Consider the following 24,750-nt stretch of genomic DNA (forward strand, 5'->3'; position numbering starts at 1 on the left):
CGGACCACACACATAGGACCACGAACAACTAAAATTATATTACCATGATATTTACAGATTAGTTATCGTTTTTATTAATATTCCCATTTGACTTAAACTACATTATGTAAATATATATATTTATATATAGATGTGTATATATCATTAGCGTACAATTAGGTTTACGTCTTTAGAGTTGCTCTGCCTGCTTTCCATTGCATTCTAGATACACTTTGTATTTGCCATACGCGAAATTTTATATAAAACCTAATAGACAATGCATAATTACTAAATTTTTATAAACTGATGCCGATTGCCAAAAAATTTCTTCTAATAAAATTAACTAGAATTGATATTTGATCCTTGAATCTCGAAAAGGCCATTCTTCAACTCCAGGACAAAGCGGGAGTAGGAGTTCGGAACGGGTTGAGGATAGGTTGTGTGTTTGTTTTTAGAAAACTGAATGGAACTCAAATGAGGATAAATCAATCAAAGCTGTGGACGGATATGCATTGTACAATGCATTTAGACGATGAATGGGCTAAGAATTAAACAAAAGACATGTTGTAACCAAAAACCATAATCTCTTTAGTCCGTTGATCTGAATAACTTTCTTAATCTTCCCGAATTTTTGATTTTTTTCTTATTCTGGGCTTTGAGTTTCTCTGTTTTACTGTGTTCTTTTTGTATTATTTCTATTTCGGCTTGTTGCGTTTGTCATTTTTAGTTGCTTGTTTGGCTTATACATTTTTCAAAAATCCGTAAAATCGCTCCAAAACTTGTTTTTGTGTTTTCTCTGTGATCTAACTTTGTCGCTAATAAAGTTGTTTTTGTTTTCATTTTGTGTTTATCTCTCCCTCTCCCTCTCTATCTCTCTCCTTCTCTCTCTCTTATCTCTCCGACTGTGTTTCGACAGTTTTAAATTTAAATCGGGGTATCTGAGCGATTGACTTCGAGTATCATTGAGTTAGTCTTAGTGTGTCTTAGCCAAGCAAATCAAACTATTCCTCCCAAAACGAAATCAAAGATCTCATATGACCTAATGCAAATACACATTTACGAATTAGCATAGCCAAATGCGGTTGAAGGTTTAACTTTGAAACTGCTTGACCATTTCCATCGGTTGATATATCAATTGGATTTCAAAAGTTAGATTCTCTCTGACTCAAAAATGTTGCCCCTCGAAAACTGGCCCATCTACGCTCATGTCTCCCACTAAGCTAATCTAGTCGCATGGCACTTTCTTATCGCGGGTGGCTAGAATGGCACAACTAATACATGTTTCTATGGTTTATAATGACAAAACCGGCGTGCCATAGGACCGAAGTTTTAAGTTGACGGATTCCCTCGGTTTGCACAAACACCTCGGGCTTTATTAGCTGGCTATCTTTGGGGCTGGCGTTCCGAACACCAATCAAATGATAAGCAGCGATATGGTAAAATAGTAAATTAGATGGTAAAATGTCTTTAGTAAGACACTTGTCGGAACGTTGTAATCTGATACACAGTTTAAGTGACCATAGGCGAGTGCGTAAATAAAAAGTGTTGAACATGTCTTGTATTCTAGCAAACTACAGCATGTATGCCATGTATGTACATAAGGGATGTCGATTTGGTATTTCCTATCTCGATTTCCTAAGTTATCTGCCTGCCTGACCTTAGACCTTAGAGCTTGAAAGACGAGAACTTTACATTCATGATGTAGTTCATGGCACCATACTGATATTTTGACCAGTTAATAACTATGGCAGCCATACGATATCGTTAACAGATTTTAAGCTAATTATGCTAGCGATTCATATTTCGGATGTTCTTTTTATTCGCAAAACTTATCTTTTTGATTAAACTGATTTGGATTCGAAATTCATGTATTATTTCAAGTTATAGTTATTACTAGCATTTCGAGAAAATATATTTCATGTACCTTCAACATACATAATAATTATATTGATTGGAAGCTAACATTTAGAAATCAAAAGATATTTAAAACTTGGTCATGGTTATTTCCTTTTTGGTTTTGGTCAGGCAGCATAGGGTATATATGGTTACCTAAGTACATTATCTTTGGGCAAAAGGAAGATTTCTGTGATATTTTTTCGATGCGCACATACACGGACACACACACGAGCGCAATGCTCACTAAAACTAATATACATATGCTATACAGTACTAGAATGCATTCATAAGCGATTTCGTTTATCGATTCTTGGGGATCCTTTTGTTAGGTTTTAGATTTTATGAAAAAATATGTTGTTCTTTGTTCTTCGCTTACAATCTACAATTATCCATTGCTCTAAATATGTTTGGTTTTGTTTGGTTTGTAAAATATACATACATATACAATATACATATATAGATATATCCTTATGTTCAGTTGTAGATATACACGTTCGTATGTGCTAGAAAAGGTTTTCTCCACTTGGATAGATATACACATATATAAGAGCTGCTTGATCATAGCAATCGTATTTTACAGTTGAGTGGGCTAACTTTAAGTACTAAAATCATAGTTTAGCTACAGAGAAAATCAAGGAGATCGATCGAACTGGCAATGATATGGTAAAGAGTACATAGATCCATTGTGTTAGTTAACTCGGCGAAATCAAAGCTCACTTAAGATTCGTGTCTGAGAGAGGAACATAATTACAAATGAGTGTGAAGAGAGAACTGTGACTGTGACCTCCGTGTCCCCATCTCCTCTATCGGTGCGAGTGCAGGTTGCCCTCCACCCACTTGTAGAGCGACGTCTGTGACCGGGCCACCCACTCTACGTTGGAGGCCACGCTGCTCAAGGTCATATTCAGCACAGACATCCCATGACCCCGGCCAAATCGATGGACCAGCGATTTGAGCTGAAAAGGAAATTGAAGTTATTGGAATAAGTTTTCAGATTATATATCTATGATTTTCAAAGGTCAAACTTACCTCATCGTAATCGAACTTAGTGGCCCCGTACTGGGTGATGGCCGATATGACCTTGGCGAAGCTGATTGTTCCAGGTCCCAGCCGCTTCTCCAGCTCGAACCACTTGGCTTGGAGGAAGCGACAGGCCATGGCTCCGCCCGTCGGCGTTCCTGCAATGGCCTTGAGCACCTGCACCACCTCTTCGGTGGGCAGCATTGTAACGTGGGATAACAGGCGATTCTGCAGCCAAGCATCCTTGGTTCTGCCCAAGGCTCGGAGCAACTGCATCCGCTCTACGAAGGTCTCTGATGTTCGCTGCAGGTTAACAAAGCGTTCCCAGCAATGCTGCCAGTAAATGTATTCGCCGGATAGAATGGAGCCCGTGTAAACCACCTAGTTGTTAAATATTTTAAGTATTATTAATAAGTTTTAAAACAATAGGTTTGTGGCATAACTAACTTCTCTAAGATTTGGTGGAATGGCGGTGCCATTGTAGTATAGATACTGGTTTAGCATGTTCTTCGCCTTGGTGATGCTATCGATGTCTTCCCACAAAACCGATGCCAAAAGCACTTCGGGACGCAGTAACCTGGTGGCCACATCGCCGTCGTCCGACCAGCCGACCTTCTCCATCACCGTGGATATCTTCATCTTAATGAACTCGCTAAGCATAAGGAAGCACTCCGAGTACTTAAGGATGCGTCGCCACTTTTCCAAATGCCTCAATGCTAAGGCCATTGGACCGTAGTGCGTCTCACTGGGCAGATATTGAATCATGTTCATGGTGATCTCACAGGGCAGCAGATTCGCATGACAGAGTGTAAAGGCATCCGACAACATTCCCAGGCGATCCTGAAATGTAAAGTAGTCATTTCATTATTGGTTGTTCCCACTTTAGGATTTTAGGCAACTTACCTCGCTGGTAAAGCGGTTGGGATTTGCGGCCAACTCTTCGATTAGACTTGCCCAGTTATCATCATTGTAGACCACACGATAATAACCATTTTGTATTGCATTCACTTTGATCCACTTTACGTTCTCCGGCACATTGAAGGTTACTGAAGAAAGATTAAATGTATTTCTTTAATTTATATAGAAGTATTTGAGCTCACCATCCACATTCTGCATCCAGAGGGATTCGCTGACATTGTTGATATCTGTCACATAGGTGACTGGAAAGATCCACTTCATGTGCGGCGCCACCTTATGCTTGCTGCCCTGTGTTGTGGGTGCCACTGTGCTGGGCATATCGGTGGCATTCAGCGTCGTTTTATTGTAGTTATTCCCATCGTAGGAGTCGTCATGGATGGCCAGAAATTCCGCCGGTCGAAAAGGTCTCTGCGAGATGGAAATACTGTTGCCCATTTTGGTGACCGTAAGGAGGGGAAAGCCCGGCTGGTGCGTCCACAGTGTCATCATGTCCTTGATATTCTTCGAACCGTTGGCTTTCTTCGTGCAAATGGTCCACAGATCAGTGGGTTCAGCAGTCCTAAATCGATTCACCTTGAGGAACGAGCCCAGGCAGCCCCTGAACCGATCCTCACCGATGGCCGTGTGCAACATGGAGAATATGGCCGCTGTTTTTTGAACAAAGAAGTCCTCATTGTTGCCATCGTGACTGGTGCCGTTCATGATGCTATCCCATCCTTGGATGGCATCGATATCCAACGCAGCTGTGGCCATCTTCAAGAGGTACATTTCTCTCAAGGGCCAGGTTTCCTGGAGGGGAGCCAAGGCGTGGATGCCCAAATACTGGATTAACCCCTCCCACAACCAGACATCCTTGAGCACCTTGCGCGAAGTGATTCCTCCAAAGAATTGCCTAACCATTGCCTCGGCTATTCGTAATGCACTAAACTGATATTGCTCGGAGGTTATGGAGCTTGGATCCGTTAAGAACGAGGTTTTCAAAGTGACCAATCCCAGCGAGGAGATCATATTACGATCCAGAGAAGGCAAAGCCACAAAGTCCACTTTTGTGAGCGGATAACTAATATCCAACCAGGTCTGCAAATACTCCAGAACGTCTCTTGAAGTATGCAGAATGAATGAAGATCGAATCAGCAGATCCCTGGGTGCATAGAAGGTGTACGACGGAGCTCTCTTGATCGAAGATCCCGTGGACTGGGAAAGTGATGTTAGATTCGTTGGCTTTCCGTTCCCATTGAGATTAACTGGCCAAGCTGTCGTCGTCGTGGGTTGGACCACTGTCAGGTTTTGGCGTGGCGTCAGGTTGACATTCAATGAATGCGTCAGGGCAGTGATGTTTCGTACCGGCGGGTTTTTGCCCTTAAGCTGAGTATAATTGTTTAGCTGGGCGGACTTTTTGCCACCCACTCCGGAACCCGGTGGCGCTGGTGTCGTGGGTATATATGCCGCTGAGGGCTGCAGGGATTCGCGCTGGAAGTCACTAACCACCCAGGCCACCGCATCGGCTGGCAGTGGCGGAGTCTCTATGAAGTCATCGCGGAGCTGTGGAGGGCACATAATTAAATATCTTTCGGTTAAGCACGTTTCGATTCGTACGCACCAATCCTGTGCCCATGTAAAAGCCTACGTCCTCGGTGGTGTGCACTATGGAGTTGGACAGGCCGATGTGAAAACGATCTCGGAACACGGAGATCCGGAAAGGTGCTCGAACGTGCGGCTCATCGAAGCAGGGAAATGCTCTTCTTGCACCATTCGGTCGGAAAACTGTGGCAGCTAATAGCCTGAAATGATGAGAATACATGAGTCGAATATTCATATTCAGTATGACCTCTTACCTTTCAACGCCATTGGAGCTCTCGTACTGGTCCACATAGAAGCCCTCTGGCTCCGGATTGAGTTTGGAGTACCAGCGAAGGTTGAGGGTGTAATTGGACTTCTTTTTGAGTCTCTCCTTCACCTCGATGTAGAGCTGCTGCCGGGGCGGAAACTCCAGCACCTTAACAATCTTGAGGGCGTAGCCTTTGGGACCCGGGGTCACGATGGCCTGCAATCGAAACGGGAATGCAATCAATGGACGCACTGGAGCCAGACGCTAATTGGCTTGATTTGCATTCCACCGGAACAGATCCGGTAATGACTTACCTTCTCGGTGACGTTGAGGTCCTGGATGTGCAGCACAATGAAGTTGGTCTCCTTCTCCACATGCAAATCGATGGTGACTTGGCCTGGCCAGACGGAAATATAAAAGTGGAAAGTATACGAATTAAATGTCAGACAATTCAATTATAATTTCATCATTGAGCGAAATGAACATAATGATTGTGCAGCACTTTTTCGAGTGTGAACCCACCTTTGACGTCCAGTGTCGTCAGATTGGGATGGATGGTGACCATGTACCGCAGCGGTCGCGCACTGGTGGGCAGCATCTTCTCCAGCCAGGGAAAGGGCTCCCCGTTGGTGGCAATCGGATTGAAGGGCTGCGTGTTGTTCTCTTCATCCGTTTCGTAACCGGACACAGTTTTCGATCCGCAGGAGCAGTCTGCAAGGATAGTCAAGGTGCGTAATCAGTATCGGTTGCATTTCAGGGCTCGTTACTCTTCTTATTCGCGGACGACTCTTTCGGGGATTCGCAGCTAAGTTCGTTAAAGCAAATGGCATTATACACAATCAACAGAGAGAGAGTTAGGGGGTATATCATCTAAGACGGGGTGGGGGGTTAGCATAAAGAAAATCTAGCAGTAAATCGGTTTAATAATTGGATTCGGTTCAAGTCATTAGCACATCTAGTGGGGTGAACGGAACTCAAATGGGGTGGGTCACAAATGAGATTTCTTTCTAGCTGAATGTCGCGATTAATCGAATGAAGTCATATCAATAGCTATGGAAGTGATGGAAGATCTAACAATCACATTTCATAAGCCATTAGAAGTAAAACTCAAAAATCTACAACATTATCAACTGTAATGTTTGTTAAGTAGAATAGAGAAGTAAGTTCATATAACCAACAGAGAAACCAAAAATTATAGATAAACCCGAAAATATTTAGTCTATTTATATAAAGTTTTCTGTGTGTATAGATTGTACTTTAACATGTCCTTCAAAAATGTAGTATCAGTGCAAGTTCTCCACGCTTTTCTAGCTTAAAGTATATAACTCAACCATCGGAATGACGAAAACCTAATGATCTGTGATATTTCGTATTTACAATGGCCACTAAAATTGAAACAATCTAACCCTTCTTCCACGAGCGAAATAAAACCAATAAAAGATCTAACATCTAGATATAAAGAATAAAAATGATAAAACAGAAAAGGATAAGTAAGGAACAACGGATGATCAATGACATCAACATGCCGAAGGATTATATAGAGTGTCATTGCTATTTACCAGTTCAGAAGTATTCAGGTTTGGCATAATTGTTACTCACATTTTAACCAATCAATCAAACAAGCATTTAAGAGAAATATTTCATATTTTTTCAAAGATTCATATATATAATAAACATTTGGTGTCAAAAGTCGAAGGCAAACGGAAACGAAAATGGGAAACAAACAAACGGATGATCAGAAAATCAAATAGATATATTAATGGATATATATATACTGTATAGGAGGGTCGCGTGGCAAATGTGTAAAGCTGGTCAAATTGTCTAATTGGATCGGCGGAAGCAGAAGTTAAAGCTACATGGTGGAAAATGTTGATTGATATTCGACCTCGCGTAGGGGAAAATTAACTTTCCACCAGACATGTGTCCGTCCGTCCACATTTCCCTCCCCAATCCGCAAACACGCTTTCGTGCGGCTTGTTGTCCCTTTCCCTTGACAGTTAATGCAATTATCCCCCAATGCATTTAGCCCCATTAAGTATGCAACAGAAACTTCCAGCGAGCATGTGAGTGTTTGCACTTTGCATAATTCCGCTATTCAATATGGCCAGGCGGCACATAGAATATCAGGTCGAGGCCTGTGGATCCATTGGGCACAACGGGGTGGGGTCAGGTGCTGCAGTTGCATCTATTTATAAGCGAAATGCGGCTGATTCCCTTACGGCACCACTTAATATGGTTAAGAGCATATTACTCGGCTCTAAATGGATTGCTTGGCCCACGTGGTTTATGACCCGCTTCGAACGCCGCCGGTCAAGGAATTCAATTACCATTTATACGGATTTATTGGGCTCCAACTTTGAACCTTGAGGCGGCTTTAGTCATAGATGATACTTGGCTGGGTCCGAGAATGGGCTACATTATTCATGATTCCCTTGGACATGTTGATTTATGACTCAATCGTATGTGCACCCATTCTATTTGAAACGAGTCTGTGTGAGGTAACTGCCCCCCCATCAATACTTTCCCTTTAAAGGTCCTTTTGAAGTTTTGTACTGCTAAGGGATTCTTTTATGCTATATGTGGCTGATTACTTGATCCATTTGAGTATTTTTCATTAAAGACTTTGTATTGCACCCAACCGCATTCTTTAAAAGCAAGTATTAACCCTTTTTCCCTATGCTAGAGAAGTCTATTCAGGAAACTTAAATATATTACTCTATTGTTCCATTCACGTCAAACTGAATGCCTCTCTTACAAAATACCATTTTTAAAGCTGTCATATTTCGGCGACCCTTTTTCCGTCCCGTCCAATTGACTACATATCCTGTCGCCCCCAATAAAGGAATAATCAAGTAACAACAACAAGAACAACAAACACAAAGGGTGACCCCAAACCCAAACTTGATGTTTTCTGTTTCTGTGGGCGAAAACGAAAAACGAACGAGGTGAACATGGTCGAAAAAAGTCTCGTGAAAAGGAAGTAAAAATGAAAAGAACGTAACGGTGTGAGAATGGCGCCGCCTTTGGGGCACGGAACTGGTGGCATGGGTCATGGGGCACGGGGCAAACCTACCGTTCTGCGGTCCGGCGTAGGCGATGATGATGGCCGTCAGCAGCAGTGAGCCGAGCACGATTCCGGCCACAAGTAGAGCCCGGCGCTGTGAGCAGACGGCCACTCCGGTGCGCGTCTGCCGTCCGCCGCTCGATTCGCCACCTGTCGAAATGAAACGGATGGAGAACGGGCAAAATGTAATTAAACTCCGCATAAAAGTCATAGTGGGGCTGTGCAAATATTTCATCTGGATGGGTTGCATTGCAATTGCCACTGGAGTTGAGTGCAGCTCCACAAAAATAACACAAAATAAGGGTCAGTTTACCAAGAAAAAAACGAAAGACTCAAGATTGAGTGCTTGGTTTCCGCATGAAAAAGCCACGAAGTGCAGGGTTAACAAATATAATAAAAGGTATTTATAAAGTTAATAAAAGTTATATTTATTACACTTAGGTTCCCTCATTTCTAGTAACATATAATTATCATATCTTGTTTTATAACCACACAATTTCATTTATGTAAATCATCCTTTTTACTTGGCTCATAACTATGAACATACTAAAACATCTTAAAAGTATAAGTGAAATCCTTGTCGCATCCTTGACATTCAACTTACCGGATAGAAAGGCACAGTCATCGAGGTCCGGATCATTTGTCATCTCGATGCGCTCGCGACGCCAAATCTTCGAGCCTCTCTGACCACCGCCGACGACCGAAATCTTAACGGGGCCGGTGTCTCTGTGTCTTCCGGCCAATACGTACGCTTGCTAACCCGTGGCCGTAAACGAATTGGATTTCGAAATCGCAATTGAAACCGCAGCGAACCGTTTGAATCACACACTTGAAAATCTGGTACACCGCAAATAATTGACGGCTTATTTGCTCTAAAAGGGGAAATCACAATCACTTTATGGCCAATACAGGTCGAACACTTTTGCCAGAACCCCCATTCATTTTTTCTGGTCACGTGCTCTTCATAGCTTATTCACCACGAATGGCCGAAATCGGTTTTGGATTTCTTCGCTTACGGATTTTTACGTGTTCACCCCTTTACCAATAAATTCACTGCCAAAAACTAAAGCCCCTTTGATAGAAAAAATTATGAAATACTTTTTTTTTAATATTAAGGTATTAAGTGTTTTAATAGAACCGTGAACAGAACGATGAATATTTTATGAGAAAGTGTACTTTCATGCTGATGGAATTTTCATTTTGCACCCTTTAGCTACTAAATCGACTGCCAAAAATGAGACGCCTTTGACGAGTTGATAATCGGGCGACCAGAAATATACATACATAATTTATGCAGATAGCACTTTCGTTTGGCTTTTCCTCAGCCGGCTTTTCCTTTGCCATCCCCATCCCCAAACCAAAGTTGGCCGAAAGCCAGACGCTGACGCCCTTCCGGTTTCGTCTAGTCAGACTACGGCTGTCCGCCCCCGTCCGTAATTCCATGTCCATGGCGATGGGTCCCTTTTCTGAGAGTCTGCACTTCTCGCATTCAAGCTCACTGTTTTCAATGTCGCATTGAATTAGTGAAAAGCGCTTTCAACGCCCGAAAATCAACCCCCCAAAAAATATGCTTTCGTCTCTTTTTCTCAACTTATCTCCGTCTCTCTCTTCTTCGGTGCAGCCGGCTTTTGTGAGGATGCTGTATATTTGTATATAATGTCTAATGTCCGCGCTGCTGTCTGCCATTGAGGAGCTCTTGAATCTGAAGTTGGCCGCCTGTAGCATCATTCAGGCATAATTTGTGGCTACGGTCTGTTAGGCGTAGCAACGGTAATTTTGACTTGCCCCATGGGTAAGATTTGGTTAAAGCCAACACCTTTAAGGTTTCTGTTTTGCAGGGTTATTATCTTATTGGTGCAACTAAATTCCATCGAAATATAAGCTGATATTAATATTAATATATTTCAGTATCACTTCAGTACACTTTCAGCACCTAAAATAGTTTCGTTTAATAAAAAAAAAAATAAATAAATAAAAAACCCACCCCTGAGGTAGACTATAGACTTCACATTCTAAATGCATCAAATCACGTATACGTAGATTTGCAAAGGAAAAAAAAAAAAAAATGGAAATCGTTAAATCTGCCATAAAACGTTATGACATGTATACTTGTTTTTCGCAAGCATAGTAGTCAAATAATACAGACAAAACTATGGACATAAAAGTTCTATTTACGGGTGTCAACAACATTTGCTAACCATTCAATTCCCGTCAGCCAGTTGTAGTTGCCCAAATTGGTCTTTAATGAGGTTTCGCATTCTGTTTGCCTTTGGCTTTCCTCTTTGTTTAATGTCAATGTCAAAACGAGGCCTAATCCTAATTTCCAAGTAGAACGAATGCGATTGTTGTGCCTGCCGCTTTGTTTGTCTTCGTGACTGCACCCATGTAACTACTCTCTCCTCTACCTCCTTCACTACTCAATTGTGTATTCCACATGCCACGCAAGAAACGTGTTAATGCATATATCACAATTCCATTTCATTTTTGTTTAACGCGGCCGCCATTTGGCATTTGTTTACATTCCCATTTGCTCAGCGAATATAAAGAAAAAATAAAAAAAAAAATCGGAAGAATTCGGGTAGGAGAGAGGGAGAGCATAATGGGAGTAAGAGAGCGAGAGCTTGGAAGTGAGAGTGGAGAGTGTGAGTGAGTGGCTGGAGCGCTCTCACTGGAACCTGTGTTTTGAAATGAAATGTCAAAATGCAAAGCTCAACAGCGCGAATTTCCTTTCCTTGTGCGCGTGTATAAGTGAATTTCCTGTTTTGTCTTATGCGGCGATTTTCTTCTTCTCTTTCGCTCCAATCTGCGCGTATATACAGAGGTGGTCAAAAGTATTTACACAACGAGCTTTTTTTTCAATTAGTTGACAATTGAAAAAAAAGCTCGTTGTGTAAATACTTTTGACCACCTCTGTATGTCAATAGTGCGCTTTCCAGCTGTCCCCGCTCTCCTTTTCTTCACCACCCCGCTCACACCTATTCCCCTTTTTTTCGCACTTTTTCGCCTTCAGCTGCTCCCTTTTTCCCTTTTTTCGCTTTGTTGCCACTTGACTGAATTGCGGTTCTCAGCTGCAGTTGCATTTTACTTGGCGACAGAGCATAACGGTTCATTATTTCATTCCAGTTAGCTAATTAATGAAAAATCTAGGGCTTGTTGCTGTTTCTTTTTCTTTTTTTTCGAAGTGGGTTCTGGTCAAAAAGGTCAATTTAAAGATCAATAAAGAAGTGCATACACTAATTACTCGGAGCTTTGACTTGAAATTGAACACTTTAATTGGCTGCTTTATTATATAGAGCCACCAATTGATTTCCTTCACTACACTTTCTTGCTGTTTTATATATGTATATATATATTTTTTGGCAATTTCCGCTTTTTTTCTCAGACACGCACAGCGGGAGAGGAAGGTGGGGGTTATGGGGGCAGCACGCGACGCATTCGCTTGCGTATATGTGTGTGTATGAGAGTTTAGTCAACACCGAATTCCTAGTGTCCTTTCTTTTTTGCGAACGCCGCTTTTTGTCACGCGCTTTTCGTTGCGTTTGAGTGCGCGTACATTTTCCAACTGGATGCTGCCGCAGCGAAACGGCGTGCAGCAACCCTGCGAGATGGGAGGTGGCAACCCCGAGAGAGTCCTGCGCATGTCCACCCGCTCTTTATTTGCTCTCTCGCGCTCTCCCTCTCTGCGTATGAGCTTTGCTCACCTGCAAAAGTGAAAATGAAATTTCTTTGGAGAGCCCTTGTGTTTGATGTTACACCAACCCCACCCCGCCCTCTATAACCACCCACTGATTGGATTTTTGTTTTGATACAACCAAAAACAAATACAAGGAGAAAAGCTAAGGACATTCTAAATACCCTATAAGTAAATAGTTTTGGTTAAATGGTCAAGGGTTTAAAAAGGATAAATCAAAAATGGGTTTCCTTTGAATAGAATGTGGACAAACTTTTCCAAAACTATACTTATCAAATTAAAGGATTTAATCGCTAAAACTATTTCCACGATTTCAGCATACCCTTGAACTCCACGAGTGCCGGGTACAAAAAGAAAAGCTTATGGTGAAGTGTTGCCAGGCGAATCAATAGCGCAGCAACCCTTAAAAGACCCCCCTGCAACACCCCCTCATTTCGCCCACATGCAATCATTTGTTGTTGTTCTTGTTGTACCACTCCATGTTGTGTTGTTTATCATGTGTTGGCCAAATAGTTCCAATCTGGCAGGGGCTCATCATTAGATGTTCCTGCTTAAGGGATGAGTTCCCTGTGCTTTAACATTTGATTTACTCCCGTCTTCGTACGAAACGGAATTATAATTATTTCGTTGACGTGTTAGAGAATTTGTCATAAAAATCATTAGAATTTACCATCAGGGGGTGCGATTTTTATGATTAAAATTTCGTCTTTTTCCCGATCTGCGTTCCATTTGGGATTTACGATGTCCTGATGCTGTGCGGTATTGCCTACTTTTAGGTCGACATGGCAACCGGGCGAAACAATCAACAAATGGAGCACAAAGCCGAAACGTAAATGGTAATTCGCTTTTGGAAGTTTGCCGGCAAATGAAATCTCATTTTTCCCTTTTTCGCCTCTTTGTTCCGGCAATGCGACGAAAGTTTTTTTTTTTTTTTTTTTTGGTGGGGAGGGGGGGATACAAATACACATATTCGTACAAAGAAAACGAAACACACCACCGGTTCGCGGTGACTTGCCGGAAAAATTGGGGATGCTCCTCGCGAACTCATCCCTTCCATTTTCTTAGCAGTTTTCCCAATTTCCCAAACCACTGACTTCGAAGCTGGGGCAACGCGGTCTGAACTCAATAAATTCGCCGTCACGTTAGTGTAAAGTTTTCCCTTCGCGGCTTGTCGACCGAATTGAGCTGAATCGTGTTCATTAGGCGGTGCCACGCCTATTCCAACGCCCTCTTTTCGGTTGTCGCATAGCGTTGAATATGCAGAAAAAAACTTTCCGTTCGATTATAACGAAGATAAATACTCTTAAAAATAAATTTTTGCTTCAATATAAAGTATTATTACCGCTGATCTTTTACAAGCGGACTTTCTATTTTTTAATCTTAGGACAAAACTTGGGATAAACTGGTATACCCTTAAGCAGTGTAGGGCTTCAAAAGTGCAACCGTTGCAGAATTGGACTTCTTTGCGACGAAAAGTCGCTGCACCCATTGCCCGAACGTTAAGTTCGATTCTCCTGCTTTCCCTTTTCAACTCTGACCCTCGCAGAGCAACACCCCATGCTAACTGAGTTAGTCAACACCATATCCCCCCGCTCATTGTGCCCATTGAGTATTTGCTGTCGCATGCAAATTTACTGGCCGCACTTGTGACTTGTCATGTGCTACACAATCACCACCCACCCATCTGCACCCACCACATACACGACACACAGACATACATACAGACGGGCACATATTGATCCCATTGAGCATCTGGAGGAAGTGCCCCCGCTTGGGTTCCTAACTGGTTGAAGATGGCCACAAGTGTTCGCCAGACTGTCGATTGGGGGATTGGTCAAGGGAAAATGGGGGTCATTGCAGTACGGATCGAAATGCGGTGGTTAAATAATCGCTGTTTATGAAGCAATCAATAAATTTAAGCTGTTACTGCCACTGCGGCAGAGCAAACACTTGGCCAAGAGTCCGTGGAGGGTTGCTCTTGTAATCGATGCTTGTAATTGCGTTATTTAGGTCTTGTTGACTTCGAGTAGGGAAATCAAAGTATTTATAATCGTATGCACAGATGGAGATAAATCCCAGTTATTAATTTCTGAACTTTCAATATTAAGGCATAAAGTGGAGGACGAGCCCAACGATGACCTGACCCTGCGCGAGTTGGAGAGCCAGAACGGACTTACATGGCGGCAGTACCTCGGCATCGTTTTCGGTCGCACCTTTCCCGAAAACTTCGTAGTGCAAATCCATAATGTTGACTACTTTGTGGAGCTTAAGAATCTGTTGGAATTGTACGATTCCTCGGAGATTGCTATCTACATGATGGCCAAGTTTGCCCGCTTCATGAAGGACACACTGAAAAGCGAGGAGGATAACGAAGCTCGTGAATGTGTCAGGGATGTGCGCGTCTACATGGATTTCGGCACCGATTTTCTTTACGAGAGCAAGTACCCTACAAACCTTGATGCAGAAGTCCAGTATCTTTTCAGTGCGTTGCGAGGTGCACTACTGGACAGGATCGACGCGAACAGATTGAAACTGAGCCCAAAGCAGGGCGCTCTGGTCATGGAGAAAATCCAGGGCATGAAGCTCAATTTGGGAAACAAGCCCCAAAATCAAAATCATCGCACCTTTGTGAGCAACTTCTACAGAGACTTGCAGTTGGCCAAGGATCAGGACTTCGCAGCTGCCCAGCTGAAGGTTTTGGAAGTCGGCACTCGTCGTAACTTAGAGCTGTTGAACCAGCCACCGGCCAAGGGTGATGCTTACTACTTCTTGGAGGACACCTTGACTAGCTCCTCTCCGGAGCCATTTTACGTGGGAAGGGAAAACATTATTGTGCTGCCCACTGACATTCTGCAGAGCCCCTTCTTTGTGCCTCAAGGTCACGGTGTCTTTAAGGTGAGCTTATTAGGATTTATGATCGCCCAGCAGATGATGGCGGCACTGCTGCCCGAGGCACTGGCATACGATGTCGTTGGAAATCCGAACCCAAATCTCTTCGACTTCGATGATAACAAGAATTATGTTCTGGCCCTAAACTGCCTCAATAGAAACGCCACGGACTATCTGAACGTGCGAGTGGTGGATGTGACAGCCCTTCAACTGGCCTATGACGCCTACTTCGGAATGGGCTCCAAGTTCAGTCAGTGGCAACACAGCTTCACCAGGATGCCCCTACAGCAACTATTCTTCCTAAACTACGCCCAGTATCTGATTGGAGGTGAGGAGTACGTCGCCTTCGGAGAGATAGATACGGATAAGGTTCGTCTCCATCAAGCGCTTGCCAATTCGCGGGGCTTTGGACAGTCCTTTAGCTGCCCCCAATCTTCCGGGGGATTGAATCCCATAATCAAATGCGATGTCTGGTAATCTTAATCCTCAAAGAAATGATTCAATCGAACTGCGTTTAAAATATGAAAGCATTCAGCACTAGCTAATGAATTTGCTATGTTTTGGGGTCATTGTCCCCGTCGAGGATGCAGTTCCTATCGAAGCAAATCCGACTTCCGATTCCACAGACAGCGATAAGAAAAGTCCGGACTGCTGGTCTGAGGAGGTCCGGCTGGGGTTATTTGCGCACTCAATTTGAGCCATTTGCTATGATTTAATTAATTGGCAGACCGTGTTCGAGGACCACTTGCAGACTCATTGCTGGCGCAAATAATGCAAATCGAAAGAGTTGGGCCCAAGTGCTCGATAAGTGGGTCTTGGGATTGGCATGTAGGGTTACCGCTGCCATCGATTTCAATGGCATTGGGTTCAACTGAAGCGGATCAAACACGCTGGCGAACTAATTGTGCAGAAAGGAGGAACACTCAGCGCAGCTAGCACACATGGAATACTCTTTTCGGAAGGATATTTTCTATTTCTTTCAAGTTAGTTTTAAGTTCTCCAGTAATGCAGACACGCACTTTCCCCATTTCCATTCCATTGCATTATATAAGTGTCAGAACCTAAAGTTGCAACTGTGATATGTTGCATGAAGTTCCCTCTAGGATGGAAACTGCAAGTCCTCGCTGCTTGATTCCCTCGCTGTGCAGGACTATAAATAGAAACCCTTCTGGGCAAGGGTATGCTATATAGCACAAATGCAACCAAATGCACGCGGCTTGGCAGGGCTTCAAGTGCCTCAACAAGTACGAGTTGGTTGTGTTGCAAAGAGGGACCGCGGGCAATATTTTCCATTTCCATTTAATTACGCGCCCAGTGGGCGGTGGGTAAACGGCTGAAGTGGGTGGTCGGTTCAAAATGCTGGTGGGGGAGAAGGGAAGGAGGTAGATGGATCTGGTTGCTTGTGTCCTTTGTAGTTGCATTTAATTGTGTTTCGCCTGCGCCATTTCGCTACAATAAATTGTTGCTCGCCCGGACGTTTTGACGGGTTGACTTGGCCCGCTCGCTTGTCAGTTACTCATTTTCCATTTGCCAGTCGCACTTCTCATCCGCTCCATCTTTCCTTTTGAGGCCCACTTCCTGTGCGCCCGCTAGTCGCTTCCACTTTTCTGGTTGAGTTTGAAGTTGCCTGACCCAAAAACACATTTCATTTCTATGTATCCTTTACTTTCACTCACCCACAAACATATAGGCAAGGGGTGGGGGGGTGGCGGATGGTGATGCACAAACTCGGTTGCCATACTGTGGCATGCAGCGCAAGGCTCTTGCCGCTTCAATTGTTTCTTGTGGACCCATTTTATCTCGCTGATGCAGTCCAGGATAGGCAGGATTTCTTTATTTGAGTCAAGCCTCGGCCCAAGTGCTCGTGTGCGTGTGTGTGAGGGTGTGTGTGTGAGCCCATTCAGCCTGCAATCAACACAACGCATCCTGCAATTATCAACATCAGCCGCCTACGTCGAGGTTCCACCATTAACCCTTTGACGCGCGTCAGTCTCAAATGCATTAAGTCGCTTGGGGTTAAAAGGTTCTCAGGCTTCAGGAAGTAATAAATTTCTCTAGCTTTTAGATAGAATTGCCTATGGCACTTTCCCTAGCTTATATTGAAATATTACACACTAACTTATTCTGAAAATATCCCAAATATAACCATCGTTGGGATTGCATGCCCCTGATGGCGCCAGGAGGTTAAGCTGGCTTCCCTTAAAGTAAACACCGCTGCAGCTGCCGTGAGTCAAGTGGTTACTCCACTTTATGCATCCTTAATTGCTCGACTGGCTGCTGGGACACGAGCACACGTCCACGTCCTGTTCCCATGACACTGATTTGAAAGTGATGATGCGGAGGGAATGCATGTGAAGAAATATTTGTCACCCAAGTAGCTTAGTTCTTATTTATGTACTAATAGTTACTTGTTCTGCCTTGAGCAGCGATTAAACAAAGGATAATGAGAAGTCCTGTTTTAAATTTTAGTTTCCCATAACTTCCTATTTATTGCCGCTAATTCTTCTATTTTATAGTTGTACAAAACATTGTGAAAAATTATAGCATACTTTTTTGGATTCAACATCAACTGAGTAAAACTTTCTTTATCTTTTAAATATCGCTTTTAAAGATAAGGTAAGAGTATTTTCATATCCCTATCAATTCGTTGCCCGAATTCAGAATTGATTTCGCAGACAAATCCTGTATTGAAATCCCATTACCACAATCAATGGCTCCAAGGGATTACTGCTCCCGCCACTGCCAAACTCCGGACGAGCGTAAAATTCTAGAAAATCGGCGACAGCTTAAGGAGCACTCGGAAACATTTGCGGCGCCTAACCTCCGCCAATCCGTCTGTCTCTCCGTTCGGAGCAGCCCGCCGGATCCGGTGGACATCTGTCAGGGCGGAAAATTCCGCAAAACTTGACTGCCGGCGGAAAGGAAATGCAAAAACATGTTGAAAATGAGAGGGGGACAGGCTGGGCCAGTAACGAGGGTTGGATGCTGCCGCTGACATTCATTTACTTTGCCTTGGGCCAACGAGGCGTATGAGTAACGGCCGCAAGACGTGGCATTTTTAATGCTTTTGTTTTGCATTCGGCGTAATTAAGAAAACAACTTGATGCATAAATCCCAGAGGAGCGAATGGGTACGCCAAAATTGGCAGGAAGGCAGGCAGTGTTTAAATTGCGTGAAGCGTCGGATTATGCACAAGTGCAATTATGCACTTTTGTTTTCCCCACCGCCCTTTGATTATTTATGATGCTCTAGGCAATTGCAAATGCAACACACCTGCTGCTCGAGGGAGATTTTTGCAAGGATACTCACCAAAAGTGACGCCATTCGTCTGCTTCTCCTTGTCCTTGTCCTTATCCTTGTCGCACTTTTCGCCGCCCAACGGCTCCAGCTCGATGCCATCCGTGGTGGCCACTTTGTAATCGCGCTTCGACATATTGCCACAGCAGAAGCCACAACATAACATTCGGCCAATTTTGTAGGCTTGCGGTTTAAGTGGCGCCGTCGTGGATTCCTTTGCCTCAGGGCACGAACCGGTTAAATGGTTATTAATTTATGGAGGGGCAAAAGGATCGGGAGGATGGGTCCGGGCTTGGGGCACTAACTCCTTCGGTTTCTTCGCTAGCGATATGTTTATCCAAAAAGTGGTCGGTACAAAAGGTCCTTCGAGTGTAAACGGGTATGTAGAAGACTAGAAAGGTCGGTGAGTAAAGTTGATTGTTGTGTTTGATTATTCGTATTTTTTCGGTCTAAAATTGGTCCAGTTCCTGGTGTTAATGTCCTTCTGTAATTTACTAAGAAGAACGTCAAATTATTCAACATATGTATTTAAAATGATAGAAGAGAAAGAAGAAAGTTATCTATGTCAAGCAAACAATGCAATGTAAGTAGTTTTTTGAGTATGCCAGACAAAAGAAACCATCAGTCCCAGTTTCAGGAGATCTATTTGCAGACTCCACTTGGCTGCGCAAAAATTATTAAGAAATAGCTTGAAACATATATATTCGAAATGTTTCCAGCATTTACAATTCTTCGACTTATTGTTAGACTGCAACTTCCGGTGCTGGAAGTAAGGCCTCTAAAGTGGGGCAGATGGCGGAGCAGTTGGAACCTGCAACTGATGTCGCCACTTGTGGGCGGGTGTCGCTGCCAGGACATTGTTGTGCCAGTCAAACAAAACGAAACTTTAATAAAAGCCCTCGCACTTCAGCACTCCCCCGGCTGCACTCCAGTGTCCTTTGTGGCCCAGGAAAAAGGAGTAATAGAAGAAAAAGGCAAGCTGCAACAATGACAATGTCGTGGGCTAAAAAGCATTCGATAGCCGGAGGGCCACGAATGCAAATGCACATCAAATGTGAACAGTGGCCCAGTGGTGGGCGGTGGGCTGTGGGCGGGGCTTGGTTGCCTAGTCGACAGTAATTGCAAGAGGCATCCACCGGCACGGAGCAGCCAAAGGAGCCGCCCGGTCAGGGACTTCCCATCGCTCTCTTTTAGCGAGAAAATATCGAAGAGGTGCGCCGCAGCAGTTCAATGCACGAGTACACTGAGGAAAATGCTATGGTATTTAAGGTCAAATTTAATTGAATATTTCAACTGCAATGGATTTCACTTGATTATAATTTGTAGGTGTTAAAAACGAGTCTTGTCTCATTTATTCGCATTTTAGTATTTAAAGTAACAATATATGATTCAGTTTTAGAAATATTCCCTTCAAACATTGATACAACTTTCTAAATGTATTATTACCTATTTTCCCCAAGTGCAGCTTACTTTTAAGAGGTCTGAGGATTAGGACCCAGCACTAGACCCAGTTAAATCGAGCAGGGAATACGCGGATGCGAATGCGGATCCGGGGACCGAGTGATGGCCACTCCATTTGATGGGGCGGCACTTGAAACAAAACTCGAGGCGGGGCTGGGCAATTGTGTTTGCTGTTGGTAAAACACACAACGTAATAAAGAACTATAGGAGGGGCTGTAACTGCGACCTGGTAAACGGGTACCGGGAACTCGGAACTGGACGGGCCATAAACCTTTCAGCCATTCGAAGCACTTGCAACCAGCGCTGGCCACAAAACGCTCCTGCCATTAGCAAATCCTCCATTCCGGGGGCTGGTCCGACTCAAAAAATAAGCATGGCGCAACAAAGTACCATAAAGCACAAAGGACGAAAAACAAAAGGCAAAAAAGCCGAAATGAATAGAGCAAACAAAGAAATACATATGATATGTAAGCCGAAGTCAAGTAAGGTTACGTACTCTCTATACCCTAATTCTGAATTTTAAGGGGAAAACAGTGAATGAATGCAATTTTCATAAGGTATTCAGTCTGAAAGTTGATGATTTGAACTTAACCCACTTGATATCTGCACTATTAATTTAAAGAACATCTCAAAAGTGTACCAAAGTACCCCGCAATTGATAGGGTATAACCGGAAAGGGGAAAGTTTGCTTGGTGGCCTGGCCATAAAGTGGTCGGGATTAATGGCAAAATGGCGTCAGTTTGTTTTGTGATTTCTCTTTTTTGCGCTTGTTGCGCCCGTTGCATACAAAGCAGCCAAAAAATAAAGGAGCGGCCAGGACATACTGTGTACATAGCCTGGCCAAAAGGACACGCTGCAGCCAAAAATAGCCAACTGTGCGTGTGTGTGTGTGTAATGTTGCGCATACGACACGTGTGCAAATTGTGCCCCAATGTGTCGTTTGTTACGTTTTACGTTACTTCCGGTCTGTCGCACGGTGCTAAATATAAATAAAAATGGCCAAGCGAATTTTTTATGACAGTACACCATCCCATATCCTCCACCTCCCCAATGCTCATCAGCCACCTTTTTATGCAGCTGCATTTGTGCAGCTTTTGTGCAAAGCTTTTAGGTGAATCTGGCATTATTAATTTCGACCATATGCAAGGCAAATTGAAGGTCATTCGGCTGGGTGGACGCTGCGAGTGGGTGGCGCACAGTCGATTGCCGACTAAAGCAATCAGTGCCGAATCGAGAGCCCTCCGAGTCCCATTTGAAGCCAGTAACAGGCAGCGTCCACAGTCACAGCTCAGTCCCAAGGCCATTAGGCTGGGCGGTTCTCGAAAGGGTGGCTGTACGCTCGCTGGACGGTGGACGGTGGAGCGTTTTTGCAGGTGTCACGTTTTATTTTTAGCACCAGGCCATACGAACTGGTGTACCTATGTGAGGAGTGTGCGATCTTCTAGCTCATAAGCAGGACATAGCTTCAATATTTAATGCCCACAATCAGGCTGAATAATTGATGGACACATGTAGAGCCGGAAGGAGTTGGCTGCTTCATGTGTACTGTTGGTTTTTGTGTCTGGCGCACGGCAATTAACTTGTTTAAGCCACAAGGTAAACATGACAAACACATTTGTCAGAGTCAGTCGTCACTGTCAATGCCAGCGGTTTGATGGATAGATGGATGGCTGGATGTTTGGATATCCTGGCTGGAGTGAGCAAATGCCTCCGAGGACTCGGGTTGTCTACGCAAAGCGGCAATGCAAACAACACGAGTCGGAGGATGTGTTTTACCTAGAGCTGATGATTTAAGCCACGAGTATCCTTCCGTTTTTAGGCGCCAAATAGAGAAGCACTGTTGGTAACCACATATAATATATATGCACGAGTTGGTTGTACGTTTCACTTGATATTCACTGCATTCGTTACAAAAACACACAACGAGCGTCGGAATCGGGGTTAAACAAATTGGAAAACAAGCGGAGTTCAATAACAATGAGTTTCATGCGATTGAAAATTACTTTTTTGGTTTTCTTTGTTTTACAGAAAAAGCGCGAATTAAATGTTGCGTCCATCAAGCACGAAGGATAAACTCTTTCTGATTGAAAAGTAAGCGAAATGAGGAAATTCCCTTCAGCTGGCGAGAGCTTTTCCCACCAGAGCTTTCCTCTCTCAGTTGCTCTCAGTTGAGAGAGATTATTATCCTGGTGTGTCAGAATTTTTGCAGTGAAATTCCAAGGAAAGCCGCACAACGATAAGGAACAGAGAGCAACGAGAGCGCGAGAGAGCGAGCAAAGCCGGTGGAAGGAGGCCACTACTGAACCCACCCCAAACCATCCCCCTCAGCAGCATCCGCTCTCCTCCTGTCAATATAAACAACCATTTGGGATCTGTTTCCAGCTCTGTGTGAGTGCGCTATATGCTAGATAAACAAAATATTAGGGGTGTATAATGAATGCTTGAGGGTTTTTGGAAGTTGCCCGCTGCTCCACTTGGCGACAAATTGCTAAATTCTAGTCGAAGTGCGAATACGCTTGTGTTGTTTTTGAATGCAATGCAATGGAATTTTGTGACTGCAATGTAGCAAAACAAATAGTATATTCCAAAAATCATCCCAAATAAAACAAAGAAAATTTGAAACATTCAATCATACATAGAAACAATTCGATAATAAAATAAATCTTGCACAGCAATTAACTAATCGTAAACAAAACATTAATATAATTTTTTTCAAATATTTTTGGCTTAATAGATAGGTTTGCTCAAAATTTAAGCCTTTATTTTAAGATCTATAACTTCGTTGCCCTCCATATCCTGGTTATTGGGCGTATCATTCGGATCCAGCAAGTCACCGTCAAAACTGAAAGAAACTCAAATTCAGTGGATTGTCTCTACTTTTCCCAGCTTATAGTACTTACAACAATTTAATGGACCGGGGATCACAGTTCAACTCTTCAGCACACTTAATAAATAGGATTTTAAAATTATCAGTTTTCTTCATGGGTATCACCAAAGGATACTTCCATTTATCCGCCTGGACTTTAACTTGAAACTTCTTAGGTTTCCGGCAAAGAGCTTCTGGATTGTAGTCATTCTTGGCAGACACGTGGTTATTATTCTGGCTCTTTGTTAGATGGCCAGCTGTTGAATAGGTGTGTAATTTACAAATAAAAATATATATTTCTAAATAGTGAACACCTACTGAGCGTATGAAATGATTTGAGACCAATGCTGTGCGGCGTATCCTCCGGTCCAACGAAGTTATAGTACATATCCACCGTTATATCATTCTCATCTAACCCATTGCGTGATGCTAACTCCTTGAACAGATGCTTAAACTTTTGGTGCTGCCGCAATTTATAAATCTGGATCTCGCCAAGCCTGCATACAAATTTTATATTAATCACGAAAAAAGACAAATATATTATAACTTACCACGACAAAGCTACTTCTATTGTGGGATTATCGTTATCAAAAATATTTTCTTCCTCTACGACAGGAGGAGCCTCTTCTTCACCCTCGTCTTCAGAGTCTAGATTAAACTATGAAGAAATAAGTATAATATTAGCCTTATTGAATAGTACAACTATTTTCTAGGGACTTACAAAGCCCTCCACTCGGGGAGCCACCGCAGATACCAGATCAATACTGTCCACCACTTTGGAACGCGCTGCAACTTCGGCCACTGTCTGCCGTCTGCTAGTGTGGTCCTTGTTCTGATATAAGTGCTAAGAATATGAAGAGATTAGAAAATACTATTCTCTATTCGAAATATTAAACTTACACCCACAATGCTTGGCAATGAGGCCTCCACCGAAACAGAGTTGTTGGTTGTGGTTGTCAGCGGTGTTCTCTTCTTTTTGCCGCGCTTCTTAGGTTTCACCTGTGTGGGCACCTCCACAGTGGCTGAAACAGGTGGTGGTGATGGTGGCGCAATTCCTGTCTTATTTAACGATGACCGTGTGCGTCTGGCCACGGGACCAACGTCATATTCTTTGGCGTCCATCTCCAGTATCAACAGGGATACCGGTGATAGGGAGCGCTCTTTCCTCGCATCCTTTTCTTGCTCCCCAGCCTGTTTTGGGGGCGAAGCATCCTCCTGACTTTTCGGTGGATTTTCCCGCGTCGCTGCATGGTTCTTTCGTTTGCCAGTTTTAGTTGATTTCTTGGGGAGGTCTTCAATGAAATCGTAATCCACCTCCTTGGAGAAGGAATCATTGCCAAGATTGTAAGATTCTTTGGGCAAAGCTGACAAAGGAAACGGCAGAAGGAAAGGTATGAGGAAAGTCTTGGACTTCTTCAGTTTAAAGCAAACCTATTTCGGGTATCCGCTTGCGAGCAGCACTGAATATATCGCAGTCGTCGTCGGACATCGTGGGCAATCAATAATAGTCAGTAATAAACAAATAACGGCGCCAAACAATAATCACAAACACAAGACCAAACAGACGCCTTGAAGAAACAGCGGTCGCAAGTAAAATCGATATCCGATAACTATTGTGGCCAGCGTAGCCACACGACACGAGACCACGATCAAAGTATTTGCTGGTGGTCAAACGTAATTAACAAGTTTTTTGATTTTATTTAAAGTTTGTATAAATGATTTGGACATGATAATTATTTGTACTATCACGGTTGAATTATTATTAATGTTATTCTAGTGTCTTTGGTAAAAGCCTACTGTGACGTAGAGCAACTCTGGCCGACAGCTGTTTGGCCAGTGTT

General features: G+C 43.3%; 2 protein-coding genes across 5 annotated transcripts; both read right to left on the bottom strand.

Moving 5' to 3' along the window:
* Nucleotides 1-50: 50 nt before the first annotated feature.
* On the bottom strand, nucleotides 51-22,090 carry LOC117144521 (endoplasmic reticulum aminopeptidase 2). 3 transcript variants are annotated; one of them, XM_033309741.1, is made up of 12 exons: nucleotides 21,820-22,090; nucleotides 18,595-19,076; nucleotides 8,715-8,855; nucleotides 6,164-6,304; nucleotides 5,956-6,038; nucleotides 5,649-5,857; nucleotides 5,414-5,594; nucleotides 3,996-5,355; nucleotides 3,799-3,941; nucleotides 3,343-3,735; nucleotides 2,905-3,276; nucleotides 51-2,831 (listed from the first exon to the last, which is right to left on the bottom strand). In XM_033309741.1, the coding sequence occupies exons 2-12, from the start codon at nucleotides 18,746-18,748 to the stop codon at nucleotides 2,679-2,681; spliced, it is 3,330 nt and encodes a 1,109-aa protein (XP_033165632.1). In that variant the 5' UTR covers nucleotides 18,749-19,076; nucleotides 21,820-22,090; the 3' UTR covers nucleotides 51-2,678. The 3 variants fall into 3 exon arrangements, with proteins under 3 accessions (XP_033165632.1, XP_033165631.1, XP_033165633.1); XM_033309740.1 differs by having other exon boundaries at nucleotides 6,164-6,352; XM_033309742.1 differs by lacking the exons at nucleotides 18,595-19,076; nucleotides 21,820-22,090 and adding exons at nucleotides 9,310-9,577; nucleotides 11,938-12,249 and having other exon boundaries at nucleotides 6,164-6,352.
* A 628-nt stretch (nucleotides 22,091-22,718) lies between these two features.
* On the bottom strand, nucleotides 22,719-24,665 carry LOC117145676 (uncharacterized protein CG4449). Of its 2 annotated transcripts, none has more exons than XM_033311411.1 (7): nucleotides 24,341-24,665; nucleotides 23,816-24,273; nucleotides 23,631-23,753; nucleotides 23,461-23,567; nucleotides 23,228-23,406; nucleotides 22,944-23,166; nucleotides 22,719-22,885 (listed from the first exon to the last, which is right to left on the bottom strand). In XM_033311411.1, exons 1-7 carry the CDS (start codon nucleotides 24,396-24,398, stop codon nucleotides 22,795-22,797), a joined length of 1,239 nt encoding a protein of 412 aa, XP_033167302.1. In that variant the 5' UTR covers nucleotides 24,399-24,665; the 3' UTR covers nucleotides 22,719-22,794. The 2 variants fall into 2 exon arrangements, with proteins under 2 accessions (XP_033167302.1, XP_033167301.1); XM_033311410.1 differs by having other exon boundaries at nucleotides 23,810-24,273; nucleotides 24,341-24,663.
* Nucleotides 24,666-24,750: the final 85 nt, after the last annotated feature.

The sequence above is a fragment of the Drosophila mauritiana genome, chromosome 3R, assembly GCF_004382145.1.
Source record: "Drosophila mauritiana strain mau12 chromosome 3R, ASM438214v1, whole genome shotgun sequence".
Taxonomy (NCBI): domain Eukaryota; kingdom Metazoa; phylum Arthropoda; class Insecta; order Diptera; family Drosophilidae; genus Drosophila; species Drosophila mauritiana.